Raw genomic sequence first — 17,857 nt, forward strand, 5'->3', positions numbered from 1 at the left:
CCTGAATGCAGAAGCACCTAAATTACATCCAAAAAGACATTGAAAATAAAACGGCACCGCGCTCACGTACCTGCCTCGGTCCCTGCTCGCGACCTGCTTTTACTAGAAAAAAACGAAATTCGCTTAGTTTTAGTGCTCTCGTCATTTCTGCAAATAAGAGAAAAGGATATCGTTAGACAAGAGATGCTTTTGTTCACAGGATTAAATGATAAAGACACGGCTGAGCATCACAGAAACTTGCAAAACGGAGGGATTTCTGTGGAGAGGATTTGTGCTTCATGTGATTTTAATACCAGTGACTGGGAAGATCCCAGGCAATAACAGAAGATAACGCCCGCTTACAGATCGCTCTGGCCCCATGGTATGGATGCTGAGTGTACAGAAGGCATATTTCTACCACTTGTGACTGAAACTGTACAGCAAGACATGTACTCATTACAGATCAAACAAGCATTTACAATGCAATAGGTCTCGCAGCATTAAAGTTTGAGTTATTGGCATTGTGTATGACAATGCCAATAGCTATAACATTTGCAAATGTGACACCTATAGCATTTGTAATGCAATATGAGTTGTATTTACATGACTTAGATGTATTGATATTACAAATAACAATGGCTTTTCATTTTTTTAATACTTAAATAAAAGTTATTGTAATTGAGTTGGTGGAAGAGTGAAGTGGGTCGTGTCCCCGAGTGATGTGGTGGAGTCCCGAGTGATGTGGTGGTGTCCCCGAGTGATGCCCCCGAGTGATGTGGTGGTGTCCCCGAGTGACGAGTGGTGCCCCTGAGTGATGTAGTGGTGACCCAGAGTGGTGTGGTGGTGTCCCCGAGTGAAGTGGTGGTGTCCCCGAGTGAAGTGGTGGTGTCCCCGAGTGATGTAGTGGTGTCCCCGAGTGATGTGGTGGTGTCCACGAGTGACGTGGTGGTGCCCCCAGAGTGATGTGGCGGTGCCCCCAGAGTGATGTGGCGGTGCCCCTGAGTGATGTGGCGGTGCCCCTGAGTGATGTGGTGCATGGCAGTGGTGGTGTCCGTGTGTGCATGGCAGTGGTGGTGTCCGTGTCAGTTCTGTATGTTTGGACTGCAGCACTGACTTCAGCACAGTGACCACATCTGATAAGGTTTGCATTATGGACCCTACAGAAAACAGATACATTGTGGAGACAGTACACATACAGCACGTCGAAGCAAGTCAAACATCCGTTTACTTCTGAAGGAGTATACCATCCTTAGGGATGTGTTTACACGTTTGCATCTTCTATAATTTGAGCTGGAGACAAGCTCTCAGAGGAAGCCACTTGGCGAACTGTTTCAGCACTTCAAATAGCCCCCCACATGTGAAATTAAAACTGCCAAGCGCCAGGAGGCCATTCAAAACATACACACTGAAAGAAAAGATAGGACGAGTGTGCAACCACAGCAGATGATGCCTAACTCCTAGAGTTGGGTGACACAGTACGAGTCTGTGGGGGATGAGGACTAACATTTGAATGTAATCTTCTCCAAAGGAAGGGCAGACCAAAACTTTAAATTGAGACGTGGAAGCAACAACGCAAGTTAACCGGGGTACAGCTGGAAGCTGCTAGGGGTCGTAGGTAGGAATGTTATGTCTTTGAGATAACCATTAACTATGGGTAAGGTTCATTAAGGTTGGTGCTGTCGGTCTCTAGGACAGGTCTGTGGGGTGGAAGTCTGTCTGTCAGAGGGTGGTTGCCGGCTGTGGAAGGGGCTCTGTCTGTGAGCAGGTGCCATCTCCCTGTGAGCAGGGATGTCGGTGAGGGTACACGTGAGGCGAGGCCTGTAGTGAGGGATGGGGTCAGGTGTGGCAGGAGTGATGCGTCTGGGTATCTTTGGTGAGACAGGAGTGATTTGCAGTCTGCGAAGGTGTTCGGGGACATGTCTGTGGTGCGGCAGCTGTCAGTTGGGACAATACCCGTGCTGGTACATTGGTGCTGCGGAGTGCTGCTATCTTTGGAAGGGATTTGTTGTCTGAGAGCGGAGGCTGCTGTTTGTTTGGGGTCCTGGTGGTGGTGTCTGTGCTGTGGGACGGTCTATCTATGGACAGTCGCTGTCTGCAAGAGACTGCTGCCAGAGGCGGACAGGGCGGCTGTCTGCAGCAAAGAGGGTGCTTCTTGCACCCCATGTATTCACTTTGTCCGGCAAGGCACGCCAGTTAAGTACTGTGTATAGTTTATATATGAGTGTCTTGGCTGGGTTCTGCAGGCTTACTGCAGGTCGGGGGGGGGGCAGTTGTATAGGAAGAGGTTGGGTCACTGCGTGAAGGGTTACAGGGCTGAAGGGGGATGCGATTGGGGAGAAGGTGTTTGTTCTAAGTGGAACTGTTGTTTTGGTAGAAGTGTAGGTGGAAATTAAGGGGACTCAGCGCTCCGGGGTGTACGGTGCGTTAATACTAGGAGGCGCTATGTTTGCTGGGCGCAGACACGTTGAGGGGTCAGCGCACCCTGCTCCCTCCCACCCACCTCACCCCTTCATTCTCGGTCCTACCTGCTCCGGCCCCCGCTTTTCCCCCCAGTCTGCGCGGGGGCGGCTGTGCGGGCTGAGTGCGGCTCCGTCCTTGGAGGGTCTCCGGTGGGGGCTCGCGGCTGGTCCCGGGGGCGGGGAGGGTCCTTAGGGGTGGTACTGGATGGCCGCTCCGGGTCCTCGGTCCGAACTCAGGAAAGTTTTTTGCAGCCTCACCGGTGGGAGGAGAGACGTGTTGGCATGGCTCCACCCCCATGCAACCACACCACCTCCATGCCGCCGGCCCTCCCCTTCGATCCGGCCCTCCCACTCATCTCACCGACGATCGGCCCTCCCGCCCCGGGACGCCCCTCTCACACTCCCTCTGCTTCAGACTGGCCCTGCCCCCGACCATCCCGTACCCCACCGGCCCCGCCCTGACCGGCCCCCTTCCTCTCGCCACCATCTAACTGGCCGGCCCCAGCCAGGCCCCTCCTTCAACGGGGAGCCCGCCTCTAACCCATCGCCCCTATTTGGCCACTATCCGCGTCTAACTACTACTCCCAAGTGTCATCCGACTTTCGGGCGGTCATCAGCAGGGTAGAAAGTAATTGTATGCATCACAGCGACAAAAAACCGTGCTGTCCCGGAACAGAACGTGCCAACAATGACTGTACAGCCGTAAGTGGGCCGTCGTTCCAGGAAGAACACGTTTTCAGATTAATAATATAGCTGCTGCCTGTCTCTCGTGGCGAATGCCCCCGGAATCCCGCCGCTGCGGCCCCGGAAGTCAGGCACGGTCGCCTGTGACGGGGGCGGGGCCACGTCCAGACCGGAAGAGGAGGCAGGCGGAGTCAATGCGTCTCGCGGCCCGGGGCTCATGTGAGCGGTGTAGAGCCCCGGGGCCGCGCCAGCAGGAGGTTGGGCGCCGCGTGCTGAGAGCAGAGTCCCCGACATTGGCCAGGTAAGTTGCAAAAGGCTGGGGGGGCTTGGTGCACTTGTGTGTGTGTGTGTATGCTCGTGTGTGTATGTATGTGTGCGACAGTGACGGCGTTGGAGGGGGGCCTCGGTGCACTTATGTGTGTGTGCCCGCGTGTGTGTGTATGTGTGAGGGGGGTATCTCTGTATGTATGTATGTGCGTGCGTGCGTGGGCGCTTGTGTGTGTGTCTGTGTGTATGCGCATGCGTGTGTGGTGCTTGAGCTTCCCAGGAGACAGCGCCTGGCCACAGCGCGCGTTCCAGTTTCAAATCGCCTCCAAGGCGATGCGCGCTGCCGGCACTGTCTCCTGGGAAGCACAGTCGGCAACAAAAGATCTCTGGCGAGACACAGCGCTGACGCGCTGTGTTTTCGCTACGAGACCTAAAAATGAGATTACTCCATTCATATGCATTATATGTGACTGTACCTAATGACTAACATTTATGGAAATCTTGAATGCCCAGGTGGCCAGGAGCTTCGTTCAAGAGTACCTTTGTTATTTTGTTATTTTTTTTAAGTTCAGGAAACATTTTATTAAAGTAATTTCGGACAAAATAAGCACAATAAATCCATAAAAGCGTTACATAAGAGTAAGCACTAATACAATAGAAAAAAAAGAGAGAAAATGCAATAATGTCATTAACAGCAAAAAAACATAATTTTGGGTAGAAGTCATACAGAAAAGGGGAAATAAAGGGAAAACAGCTGAAGTTAAACAGTAAACTGTAAGGATGACTGATGAGTCTTAAAATGTATAACGGTAAACCATACAGGAAGTTAAAAATAATAACATGAAATATACAGGTACCTTTGTTATAAGGGTTGGTTGACTAACACTCTGGACCGCTGAGCACAGAGGGGGCCAGCCAGAAGGTGAAATAAAGTGCTCTATGCACAGGCTGGTCATGCATAGGCCAGATTGGGATGTGTATTGAATCTCCATGCCCAACATACATTGGACTCCATGGCTAGCACACGTTAGAATCTGATCACTGCGCATGCGCAGAACAGTGAACATCACTAGAACTGCAAATTCCTCCCATGACAGCTCCCTTACGGCGCACATGCTTTATCGAACCTTCTTTGCTTCAGTGGGTGCAGGCCCTGGGACACCTCAAAGAAAATGTGTATCCTTGCAGAGAAGCTTGCAAGGATTGACGGGAAGGAGAGAGCCAGTAAGAAATCTTTAAAAACCATGGAGTTCAACATCAAGCTACATGATCTCACAAAAGGTACAAAGAAACAATGTTTGCAGTTTTTAAAGAGCGCAAGCTTGGCCCCGGGCCATTACAGCGCATTAGACGAGCACCAGATTTACTGGAAACAGTCGGAACACCGCGGCCTCAGCCACACGTGTTCCGACACGACATCTCAAGTGTAACCACGCTGGCTTTAACCGCGCATATGCATGGTAAAGGCGGAGCGCGGTCTAGCTGCTGGGAGCCCCCCACCCCCCCCCCCCCCCCCCGTAGCCCCCCCCCCCCCTCCCCGCAGCAGGGACGGACCCAGGAAGAGCTGGTCTGGAAGAGAGCCGCGGTGAGGTAAGTGCGGTTGGGCTGGGTAGTTTTCTGGGCTGCGTGGGTTGGGGTAGTTTTCTGGGCTGGAGTGGTCAGGGGTAGTTTTCCTAGCTGGAGTTTTGGGGGTAATTTTCTGGGCTGGTGGAGGGTCCGGGTAGTTTTCAGGGCTGGAGGAGGGTTGGGTTATTTTTTTAATTAGGGGTTAGGGTATTAGGCCTAAGGGCAGTGGAATGGGTTGGGTAGTTTTAGGGTCAGCACAGGGGTGGGAGGGATTAGGGGTAGTGCTTGTTAAGGAACAAGGTTGTAGGACTTAGGGCAGGGGGGGTGGAATGGGTACTCAGTGTAGTTTTTAGGGCTTAGGGGAGGGAAGGATCGTTTTTAGAGATTACAGGAGCAGGACATTTTTAAAAGAGGGGTTTGGGTTTTAGGCCTAAGGGCAGTGGAAGGGGTTGGGGTCATTTTAGGGAGAGACCAGGGGGTGGGAGGGGTTTGGGGTAGTGTTTGTTAAGGGCTAGGGACAGTGTGGAGGTTGAGGGTGGTCAGGGTATATGGACCTCAGGGCAGGGGGCAGGCAGGGAGTTTGTAGCTTAGGGCAGGGGTGGGGGATGCGACCTTGGCTCACCCCTTTACCATTCATGCCTTTACCACGAAATTGCAGGGTAAAGGAATGCATGGTTAAGACGCATTTGTGGTTTAGGCTGCCTGGTAGAAGCACGTGTGGTCTAGCCATGCGTGCCTCCACCATACAACCCCAGAATTACAGTACAAAAGGCCAGATATTTTTTTTTTAAATGTGCTCAATTAAATTAAATGATTTACCCAGAATCGCAGTATGTTGAGCCGACTTTCGACTCAAACCTGGTTGCACAGCTCCTATGTCGCCAGCTATGGCCATTATGCCACATCTTAGTATTAGTCATTGACACAATGCTTTGCTTTTATGTACATATTTTCTTAAAGCCCATTGACAAAAGACTAAAATCCTGATTTAGAGTGTAGTTACTTGCTCTAATGTAGTAAGCGCACTTCAGATTTGGAAATGTACGCTGCCCCAGCAGACATGACTTACATTGGCAGGAACCACCCATCACAGAGGTTCCGGACAATGCCACCAAAATGTGTCATCAACGTGAGATTTTTTTTTCCTTCTAAAATGATTTTCTTTTAGAAAATAAAAAAAGCAACAATCCAGCCACCATGGGAGTTTTGTCCCATGGCGTGGGGGTCATGGAAATGTTTTCACTTTCACTTAACACCACTTTTTGGATGACGGTAAGCAAAAATAAAAACTTCCCATTTGTTCACCCATTCTAAATAAGGAGGTCAGACAAATTGCGAAACTGCCGACAGCTTTTGGTCTGTCAGGCATTCGGAGGTGTATGTTGGTGGCAGAGACAGGAATGTATCCACGATTGACATACTGAAGGTCCACCAAGGTGGACTGACCTTCAGTATGTTAGAAAGGTTACTTCATCACTGTTGCAATAAAGTACCCTTTCCACCACACTCGGGCGGATGTTTGACGTTACAACGCATACATTTACAACGCCTACCTTTACAACACAATTTTTACACCACAACATCCATTACAACGCATGGCATTACAACGAATTCTTTGAAACTACCTTCACAACGCATTCCACTACAACGCATACTACATTTACAACTCCTACCATTACAACGCATAACATTACATTGCATGTAAGGTAAGTATTGGATAGTGTAGGGGTAAAAATTACTATTCTAACTCCAGGGGGTGCAACAGTAGGGGAAGTGTTGAATAGTGTAGGGGTTAAAATTACTATTCTAACTCCAGGGGGTGCAACAGTAGGGTAAGTCATGGATAGTGTAGGGGTAAAAATTACTATTCTAACTCCAGGGGGTGCAACAGTAGGGTAAGTGTTGGATAGTGTAAGGGTACTATGTGTTGTAATGCTATGAGTTGTAATGGTATGCGTTGTAATGGCATGCGTTGTAGTGGTGTGCGTTGTAGTGTCATGCGTTGTAATGGTTGTGTTGTAAATGCATGCGTTGTAATGGATGTTGCGTTGTAAAAGTTTTGTTGTAATGGTAGTGCGGTGTAAAAGTTGCGTTGTAAAGGTTGTTTCCCCACTCGGGCGCAATGGGCCTGTTTAATCTCACTCAGACCAGTCAGAATTACACGGTGGGTGAAAATCTGGTACCCAGCATTTTTTTCACTACAAACATTTCCCCAGGCAAAAGCTTGTTTAAAATGCATTGAATAACAACGGGTGGATATTGATTTTTATTGCTTTGAACCAGGAAAATGATGTGTTTAATTGTATTTCCCCATTTCTGACCCACAGACCTTGTAAATGAGATGGTAATAAGACACCTGGGGAATAATGCATCCACCGTATTGGTATTTCCTGGGGGCTGTTATACCTCCCCAAATACAGGACCACTCGGATTGAGGCACTATGCTTTTTTAGAGACACTTAAGAAGTCGACAAAGGAGACCCAGTCATCCTTAAAAAAGCGATTGGCTCTTTTTTCAGGGAGATTTTATTTAATTGTAACCACAGGACACATACTCCATTTAATCAGATATAGGTCTTGGGCTTTTTCTATACCAGCTTTAAAAGTGTGCATATGAGGCATGCATATTAGAACATGCTATATGTGCACTCCTAGGCATATTTTTTCAAGCTGGCATGAAACAAATGAGATGCCTCGTGTGCTTTTATTGGTGCTATATCGGGTGTGCACGGTTAGAATGCATACAGTACATGAATGACAAAGTGCGTGTGTACAAACATGCGACTGCTCATTTTAAAAATATAGATGTCTTTATTTTTTCTATAAATCTTTTTTGATTAACATTCAATTCGGGAGTAGGAAACAAGACCTCTTTCAAAGCGCCCAGAGAAAGGCCAAGAGTTCTAACAGGGTTTGGCTCTCTCTAATTATTTGGGGGGATTTTGGATCTAGTTCTGCCCTTTTTTCATAAAGTGTGATGCTTGTGTAAGTGCCATAATGTGGCCAATTCCCTAAACCCTGCATTGGCCTCTGCCCCATATTTGTACAACACTCTGGGACAATCTATTCATCCGGAACGAGCTGGAAATGACTATTTCAGAACCACGTCCCCCGGGTTGTGCTGGACTGCATGAGACGTTCCTTGTTAAACATACAGATAGCAGTAAGGCGAGTCAGACTGTTCTGACACGGGTGGGCATGGCCCCCCTCAAATGCACAGCATGGGGTAACCCCTCCTCCAGCCTCCACTGCAGCCCAAACATGGTCACATGTTGAAACGTCATTATCCGCTTGGCACATGTTCTGTCTTGCTTAAACTGCTCAGTCCCCTGTGCCTTCATGCTTCCATGCAGGCGTGCGGAGCTTGTCTCGGGCTGGCACCAGGCACTGCACATGAAAGCAGGCCTGTCAGCGTCCGCCTGCTTCAGAGCAGGCTGTGGTTTGGCTGAGCCCTGCTCGGAGGTTCCCGCCTCCCTTTATGGGAGCTCGCCGTCAATGGATGTTGTTCTTCACGCTGCAGAACACAGCTGGAGAGCGAAATGGATAGGGACTTAGTCCAAAGCCAGGAGAAAGTTACTGACGTCAGAGATGACTCTTTTATTGTCTCGCAAATGACCCACTTTAGGATGCGGATGAGTCATGGTGAAGGACGAACATGAAGAACAGACTGACCGTGAGACCGTCGCGCTCAGTTAATGCTCTCCTCTTTAACCAGATATCAGGCAAAAATGCATGTGCAGGTAACTTGCACATTCTAGGCGCTATAACATTCAGTACAAACATAGGGGCAAGAGTGCAGGCTCCCTAGGAGTTTCAGAAATCATAACGCTTGAGGTCGAAGCCCTCGGTTATGTCAGCTGGTCTGAGGCATGGATACGCACGCCAGTTCAACCTCAGTGGACCAGACGAGGCAGGACCGGCTGGACAGCACCCAGGAGGTAGGCCACTCTGAACAAGCGTCTCAGAAGCGGTGTGATTCCAGGGATTCACTTAGCACGACTGCGTCTAAGAGCTGTGGCCCCCCTTGCCGCTTGGGCTCCTTCATATTACAGACTTGTGGAAGCCTTATTCTACTCGACTGAGCCAATAACTGTGCATGCCATGCAGATAGAAATGCGAGTGAAGACTGCCCCCTGCGTATGCATCTTTCCTCTGGCTCCCACTGCAAGACCTCATCCACGTCAATGCTGCCTCACCGAATCCGCGATAGTGCAGCTCGGTTGTGGCTGTAGTGGTACTCTTAAGAGTTCTGCTCGGCCGGGACAGCAGGAAGTGGTAAAGTGAACGTGGCCCAAACACAATCATAAGACCCAGACCCAGGTAACACCAAGGCCAAGCGGAACTACAATCACAAACACCGAGAATAAGATTCTCTCCTCATATGGTGTCCATGCTGACAAGAAAAACTTTGTTGAAAGCAAGAAACATGAATCCTCCAATACTAAGGAGTTGCATCTGTGATATATATTCATTGAAAAAGCTAAAGGTGAAATTAACATTATGGTTAGGTGTGATAAAAATAGTTTTTTTTTAAATTTAGAAATTAACTGGAAAATGTAGGTTTGGTGACTGTGAGGGGTTTGATACTCTGAAATTCTGCAACACTAATAAATTCAGTAGCTCTCAATGCGTTTCATTGAACTTAAGTAACTCTCAATACAGAAAAGGTTGGAGACCCTTCATCTGAGAGCTATGTTGTACTCACTTTTGGGCCTCTAATGCCATACTAGTTTATAGAGTAATCTGCAAAAAAGAAGCTAGGATGATGTCATCAATGATGCCATTTAAGATGTCATCAGTGAATTTCTACTTTTTTATGCAATGTAACATTTTATTAACATACATAAATCCAACCCACTGTTGCTCATTGCCTGACCTGTGACTAGGCCCGGCAGATCCCCCCACAGGTAGCCAACCCCACACTGCACACAGCAGGGGGTTGGTAATGGTGCCTGACCTGATGCCCCTGGGACCCCATCCCACTAGGCTGTTTTTTTGTTTTTTTTCTAATAACAGAGGGGGTCTTGTGCCCCCCCCCCTCCTCAAGCTTTATTAGGGACCCCATCCTCCAGGGCGTTTAAAAAAATAAATTATAAAGTGGAGGTGGGCACATGGTCCCCTCTCTCTGAGCCTCATTACGCCCCAGGGAGACCATCCCCAAGGGACTTTTTCTTTATAAACAGGAGAAGGGCAATAGCTCCCCTCCTCGAGGGTTATTAGGCCCTTGGGACCCCATAATCCAGGGTCTTTTTTGTTGTTGTTAAAAGGAGAGGGGGAACTGCAGAGCCCCCATAGCAGAGACTGTAAAAGGCACTGGGAACGCCATCCTCCATGACCTCTTTTTTTGGGGGGCTTTAAAGGGGATCGGGACCGCACGCCCGCCTCCCACAAATGTTTGAAAGGCTTTGGGGATCCCACCCTCGGGCATTTTTTTTCTTCAAATAAAAGGGAGAGGGCCACTAGCATCTCACCCTCCCACCCCCAAGTCTTACTAAGCCCTGGGGACACAATCTCCCAGGGCCTTAATTATTTTAAAGGGTGGGGCCCACCTTCCCAGCTCAAGCATCATTAGGCCCCAGGGGCCTCATAGCCCCTTACCTCGAGCCTTAAAAGGCCCTGGGGATACCATCCTTGGGCTGTTTTTGTTATTAAACGGGGCGGGGAACCACCCCCCCTCAAGCCTTTAAGTCATCCTGGGGACCTCATCCCTGAGGGCCACTAATTACCTAATGAGGAGGCCTCGGGTATCCCATGTACCAAGGGCATGTTTTTAAAGGAGAAGGGGCAACAGGCCCCCCTCCCCGGGCATTATAGGCCACGGTGAGCGCATCCTCAGAGCTAAAAACTTAAAAAAAGAGAAGAGGTGCCAAGTGCCCAGCTTCCCAAGCCTACGGCCACAGGATCCCATTCCCAGGGCCAGTCTTTAAAATGGGTGGGTCCCCTGGTACCCACACAGGCCACCGCCATACACTCGGGGGACACAGGGGGAGCCCCAGGGCCCCCACAGCTCTCCGTATGCTGAGGTATCCGGCATAGCTCCCGCCTGCAGGGAGCAGCTATTTAAGCACCTCCCTCTGTGTGGGAGTTATGTCTGCTCCCAGCCAGCGGAGCATTTTCAAAGAGTCGGCCGGCTGAAAGCAAACTTTGTCTTTGCTCCTCCATGGCAGGAGATTCAAAAATTCTCCCCCAAGGTGGGAGCAAATACTAGTTTCCCTACCCGCACAGGTGCACGCATGGAAACGTTCTTATATCTCGTGGGTGGGCTCCCCGGAACATAGCATGGAAGCTGGCCCAGAAAGGTGTGCTCTGATTTAGAAGAAAGGGACCCCTATATTAATGAATAGACTAGCTATACATAGGGAACGAACACAGGTAAGGAAGATTGTATAGCTCAGTCAGTCACGTAATTGACAAAAAACAGTAACAGGTCAGGATCAAAATAGATATGTCATCCCATCTAGAACACAGACCAACTAAGCTTTAGATGGCCAAATATTCGACAAGGCTTAGTGTTCAATGAGGATTAAGTTCTTTTATTTATTAACAAGTCTTTTCTACCGCCTTGCCTCCATCAACTTGTCTAAGTTTTTGTTGTACTGCCTCTTATGAATTATTGTTTAATGGATATAATATTGAATGGTATAACTAAAAGACAATAGTGAAAATAAGTGTAATTAATAAATAAAAGAACTTAATCCTCATTGATCACTAAGCCTTGTAGAATATTTGGCCATCTAAAGTTTAGTTGGTCTGTGTTCTAGATGGGATGACATATCTATTTTGATCCTGACCTGTTACTGTTTTTTGTCAATTACGTGACTGACTGAGCTATACAATCTTCCTTACCCTGAAAGGTGGGGTCCCCAGGGGCAAATAATGACTCTGACGAGGGGCCTGTGGCCCCACTCCCCTTAAAACATACAGTGGGCCCTGGTTGATGGGTTCCCAAAGGCTGAAAGCCGCACACCCCTTCCCTTAAAAAATACTGCAGGCCCTGTGGGGATAGAGTCCCTGGGGAGGAGGGTCATGCACACAGTCTCCTTACGTAATGAGGCCCTCGGGGTGGGACCCCAGGGGCCTATAATAGGCTGAAGACGGGGGATTCATGTCTCACTCCCCTTAATTAAATGATGTGGCCCCTAATGCCTATAATTTAATAATGTGTCCCTGTCCACCATTTTCTTTTCTTAATCCCTCGGGAGTCCCACATGTTTTGGCCAGGCAAGGGCAGGGGGTGTGAGGGGGGAGGAGGATGATTCTCTGGGTCCCCTGGGGCCAGTGCATCCTAACCATGCCTCCTTATATATATATATTTATTTTTAACTTCAGGACAGGGGTCTAAGTCCCCAAATTCTGTAATGGCCGTCAGCAACATTTTTCTGATGATGCCGGCTGTCAATCAGAGCACTGACTCCAGCGGGAGCAAATTGGCCCAAGGGAAAAAAGCTTTCTGGGCCAATTAGAATGCCCTATTTTTAATTGCTGCTCTCTGCCTCTCGAGGACCCAATCATCTAGATATTCTATAATTTTTTAACCCTCATTTCCCAAAAACTACCGACCAGGTTTACACCCAATCACAAAAAGCACAATCTGCGGACCAAGATCCATCTTCCTGACAATTTTGGTGTAATTCCATTCAGCAGTTTTTGTGGTAGTGTTTCTTAAAGAAGTCAATGGAAAATGCATGGGGAGTTTGTGTTTTGGGACTCCCTTTTTTCTCTATCCCCCACTTGATGGATCACCCCAAAACTTTCCATCACAAACTAGTCAAAAAGAAGCATCTTCTTGGAAAGTTTTGCAAAGATTCAATAAATGGGGGCACAGTTATTAGAAACACAAATGCTTTTTCTATGGAACAGTTGACAATTAAAAAGCAAAGGTTACAGTAATGGTGTAGTTAGATTAACATTTCAGTTACAATGTAATGTTTTTAACTAACAAAACCAACTGAAATTCACCATTTACATCAAATCACTACAATTCGTACCCTAAAGTGATTATACCTTGCACCCTCACCATGCACCGTACACATTACATCAGTCATGGCATGGTATGTGACATCATTGACAGCATCGCTGCTAATCTGAAATAGCACGATTGATGACAACACTGTACATGAGGGTGCAAGGAGCTGGATGTAGGGAACGAGGACAGGACCTACACCCAACCCACTGCGAGTGCTCTACCCCCCGCTGCACGTGGTCTTTGGCTGTGAGCAGCGTGGGATTTGTCACAAGGTCTGGCTGCACTCAGGCAAACATACTGACTTTGTCAAAGAGTCTCAACACCAAAATAAAACAATATGGGGCCTATTGGCTTTATCAAGGGGCGAGCATATCAATATACATAAAGTAGATCTCTAACTTTTTTATTGAAATATATATTTCAGTAAGTCACACAATTACATTTTGAAGAACACTGATTACTATAAAAAAGGTCCCAAAAAAGTTGTAATTAATAAAAATAAAACCAGTATGTTTCTGCTTCTTTCTTTTATCATTTTTCGGCCCACAAAACCACATCATAAAACAACCACAAGAGTGTATAATATATATATATACACATATATATACATACCCATACCCATACAAATACTTGGACAACCAATGAATAATCCATACAGTTACTCATATAGCTACTGATCAACATATGTAGCAGTTTGTAGAACAACAGATATAATGATGCACAAATTAAAACAGTTTAGTCACTAACCCATGCACTCAGTGAGACACATTTAATCACTCACTCATACAGTCAGTCATGCACCTACTAAATCCTTCATCCAGACACTTATACATCCACTCATTCTTCAATATGTAAGACATTTTGACTTTACAGAAACATACAGTCACTGGATGTTGTCATCAGTGATGTCATTTGAGATGTCATCAGTGATGTCATTTGAGATGTCATCAGTGATGTCATCAGTGATGTCACTAACCATGTTATGAATGATGTAATATGTGACATCATCAGCAGTGGATTGCGGGTGCGCGATATATAGTTAGTGGAACTAACTATATATGAAATTTCAATGGTTTTGTGTGAGTAAAATAAGGTTTTGAAAAGGCTAATCCCTAACTATATATGGTCTATAACCAATGGTTTTTTCAGTGAATTTTCAAGGTTTTGTAAATGCAAATTCCTAACTATATATGGCCTATAACCTATGGTTTTTTCAGTGAATTTCATTGGTTTTTTAATAGCAAATATCAAAAGCTGTAAAATGTCAAGTACGTGATAGGTAAAAACTTTTTCGTGTTTATGCACGCTGATGTGCTTTGAACGCTGCCCCCCTCCCCTCTTTTCTCTTAGTAGTACTCTCTCTTTGCAGATAGTGAAGAGTAGTTAACGCAGGCCTTTACCCCCGTTGTAATCCGTCCTGCCTGCTTGTCTCTCCATTTGATTGATTATTATCCAAGCATTTACTGTTTTACAATTGATTCTCTTTGGTTCATTCTCTATTTACAAACAAGCACAAAGTCGCAATACTCTGTTTAGTCTTTGCAGATAGTGAAAAATCGTGAAAAATCGTGTAAAAAAATAAAAGTAATCGAGCAAAATCAGTAGGCCACTAATTGGATCTCTTTTTGACCTCGCTAAAATAGAAATATTATGAACAACCCTTCATGAGAAATACGAAAATAGTGAGATGAACTGAGCTCCACACCATGAGGGCTGCAAGACAGCTCGGCTCCGTCACCCATCCCGCCCAAAATAACGACAAACCCTATGCAAATATTAAAAATATAGACAACAGACCAGCAAAGAAACAGGGTAAAACATTTTATTAAATAACTATTTACATAACTATTTTATACTTTTTATTGCCCGATCCGGCTAGCTCAATCGATCGAGCATGAAACTCATGCACTCTGATAGCAAGCGTTGCTACTGATGCCATGCAGACCAAAACTGGTTTTCAGTTTGTACATTTTTCTAGATTTTTCCATCCAAGGTTGGTTGACTTTGTAGAACGATGGCTTCAGATTTTCAACATACGGTGTGGTGGCGCGGACTGGGAGGGGGCGCTTCGCTCCTGCCCCCTCCCCAAGTAAGATTTTCATACGTGAAATTACGTTAATGGTTTTGGTCCCTGAGTTGCTTCAATGTCACTGCCATTCTCAAATGGCATAAGTTCTGGATGTTGGGTGCCATAGTTCAGAGTTCTGAGCAGCGCTTGTAACACTGTCTGAAGCTTATTTCCACCTACTGCAGCTTCACTATTCTCAAAGTAAGTGAGTGTCATTTGTGGACCTCACTGCATTTGAAAACAATGTGATATGTTACCTTCCTAAACCGCTTGACGGAGGCCCCCGAGGGGCGGTGTAATGGCCATGGACTCGGAGAAGACGCTTGGCTCCGACCCCCTCCCCAAGTCTTATAGCACCGGTGTAGCCTGAGATCGCCCCCGACATAGGCGGCCGGCTCCCGGGGTCCGGCGGAACTTTTTGCCTTTTGATGACTCTTCTATTCTGGACCTTGTCCCACAATCCGTTTGACCTGAAGACACGCTGTAGTGGGGCGCCCCTTTACCGTTTTAGTTGCCATTCCGCCCGCTTTTGCTACACTGTGCCTCTTCCGCCATTCAGCTGTTTACCGCCCGCTCTTGCGACTACAACGTCTCGCTCACCATGTAGTTGAGTTGCTCCCGCTCTTGCGATGCAACGATAGGCGACTGCCACAGGACTCTCAAAATGGCGGCCGGCTCTTCAGATTTGGGCGTGGTCCACTAAAATGGCCCTGGGACACCTTGGAACTCGGACGCTTCCCTGATAGGGCTTGGGTCCCATTCTCGAAAGCGTCCCCTCAGCCGTGAAGATTCTACAAAAGTCTTGGGGGCCCCCGACTCCCGCAGGCTTCTGGTGGGGAGCGGCTGCCATGTTTGCTCGTGGAATGGCCACGACGGACCTACGAGATGGTAGTGCTCTCATGCTGACGCCAGCTTTAGTCTGAAACATCCAGAAACACTGTAGACTACCAATTCGATCAGTTCCGGTAGCGCCCCAACATGACCCGGTAGAGAAGAACTTGCCCTCCCCTCTTTGACTGATGGTTCTTGTTGCCTGTCCCCTCTGTTGTCATTTTACAGAACTTTTTGGACTGCTGAAAGGGGTTGTGTTCCGAACGCTGGTTGGTGGAGACATTTTGACTATATTCTTGACCTACGTTGTCGCGTAATGCGTTATATGACACGCCGCGTTAGCGCACCCGGAAGTAATCCGAGGCGCAGCGCGCAACGTAAGCATAACAGGTCATGTGACTTGTTAATAAAACTTTTTATTGGTTCATTTTACTTTTGTTATTTTAATAATGAAAAGCTTGGTCATATGACCTAAAAAATACGCTTTTTATTGATTTCGAACTTTTTTTAAAAAACATATATGTTATAATATTCCAGGCTAATGTACTTTCCCGGAAAATTTACAACTGTCCTGCAAGTAAAATATATTCCTTTTTCGAGAAAAAGGGCGTTTCTTCGTTCCATGACGGAGCCGTTGAGTAAAAGAGACTCGGCCTGCTGTCTTAGTCGCCGATACGTCTGATTATCAGATTCTTATCGATCACTTTATGTTGCAGAAGTGGAAAACACAACTGCCCTTGACCATTTATCTTTACTGCGTTCCTACATATTATACCTTTTATCCGTCATGTAATTGGACTGCTTTATTTCACTTGCCTTTAACTGATTCGAAAACAGTGACTAAAAGTAAAAACGTTACCAATGTAAATACTACTACCATGTTTTGTTTTAAAAACCTTTATTGTGAAAATGTCAGTATACAAATACGGGCCTATAACCACGAGGGCCGGCCACGGAGCAAACTGGAATCGTATATGATGAGGAGACATTTACATTATAGAGGAACGTAACGAACGAGCCATTAGGTTGCAAGAACTAAGGTGTCTAACAGTTGCGGAATTGGTGGACGTACATTTTGTAATTAAAATACGACAGGGCCACTTACAAAAAAGTTATCTAGATATACATTTGCGTGCAAGTACCATGGGTGACGTTAATTCGAACTTTCAATAGTACAGTAATCAATAACACATCAGAACTTAATATCAATAGAGATGTCGAAATATTCAATCAATTCTCGTCCCCGCCCGCCATGAGCATCAAAACTGCATTCATATCTCGTGATATCAAGGTTGTTCAACCAGTACACAACAATGAGTTACGAGTCCCATTTATACCGGCGCCATTTTGGGCGAGGCCGGGCAGGTCCAAGATATAGTCAAAATGTCTCCACCAACCATCGGCCAGACCAGAACCCCTTTCGGCCCTTTATGCTACAAGATGGTGTCTTCCATTCAGAAAATATTGTTCGCAGCATTTTGAAAGGAAACATAAACAGCCGTTCTCCTAGTGAGTCTCACATTGTTACATTTAGGAAGAATGTTGAAGAGTAGTATGTGGAAAATCTGAAGCCATTTTTCTACAAACTCTCAATCAGCCTTGGATGGAAAAAAAATCCAGAAGAATGTACAAACTGAAAACCAATTTTTGTCTGTATAGCATCAACAGCAACGCTTGAGTCAGCTTTGTGTCAAGCCGCCATTTTCATTCAATCAATAGCGTCCCCCTGCACACATTCAGGGACCTGGTCGTGTCTTCAGATGATACGGATTGTAGGACAAGAAGCAGAAAAGAAAAGGAAAAAAGATCCGCCGGACCTCGGGAGCCGGCCGCCTATGTCATGTGCGACCTTTGGCCACACCAGGGCAATAGTGAAGCTGCAGCAGGTGCAAATAAGCTTCAGACAGTCTTACAAGCACTGCTCAGAACTCTCAACTATGGCACTCAACATCCAGGACTTGCCATTCGGATCTTGGCGCCTTGTGCTGGTTCCGACCTATTCACACATCGGTCCACTACTGACATCACCTCATAAGC

The 17,857-nt window shown here is 46.8% G+C and overlaps 1 protein-coding gene across 1 annotated transcript in view; it reads right to left on the minus strand.

The window, feature by feature from the left end:
* Positions 1-17,857, minus strand: part of LRRK1 (leucine rich repeat kinase 1) — a 758,414-nt gene that overhangs the window by 275,399 nt on the left and 465,158 nt on the right. Inside the window, exon 12 of the mRNA XM_086958057.1 lies at positions 71-147. Coding sequence (XP_086814183.1) covers positions 71-147 — 77 coding nt within the window. The remainder of the gene's footprint in view (positions 1-70; positions 148-17,857) is intronic.

The sequence above is a fragment of the Lissotriton vulgaris genome, chromosome 2_1 (assembly GCF_964263255.1).
Source record: "Lissotriton vulgaris chromosome 2_1, aLisVul1.2, whole genome shotgun sequence".
Taxonomy (NCBI): Eukaryota; Metazoa; Chordata; class Amphibia; order Caudata; family Salamandridae; genus Lissotriton; species Lissotriton vulgaris.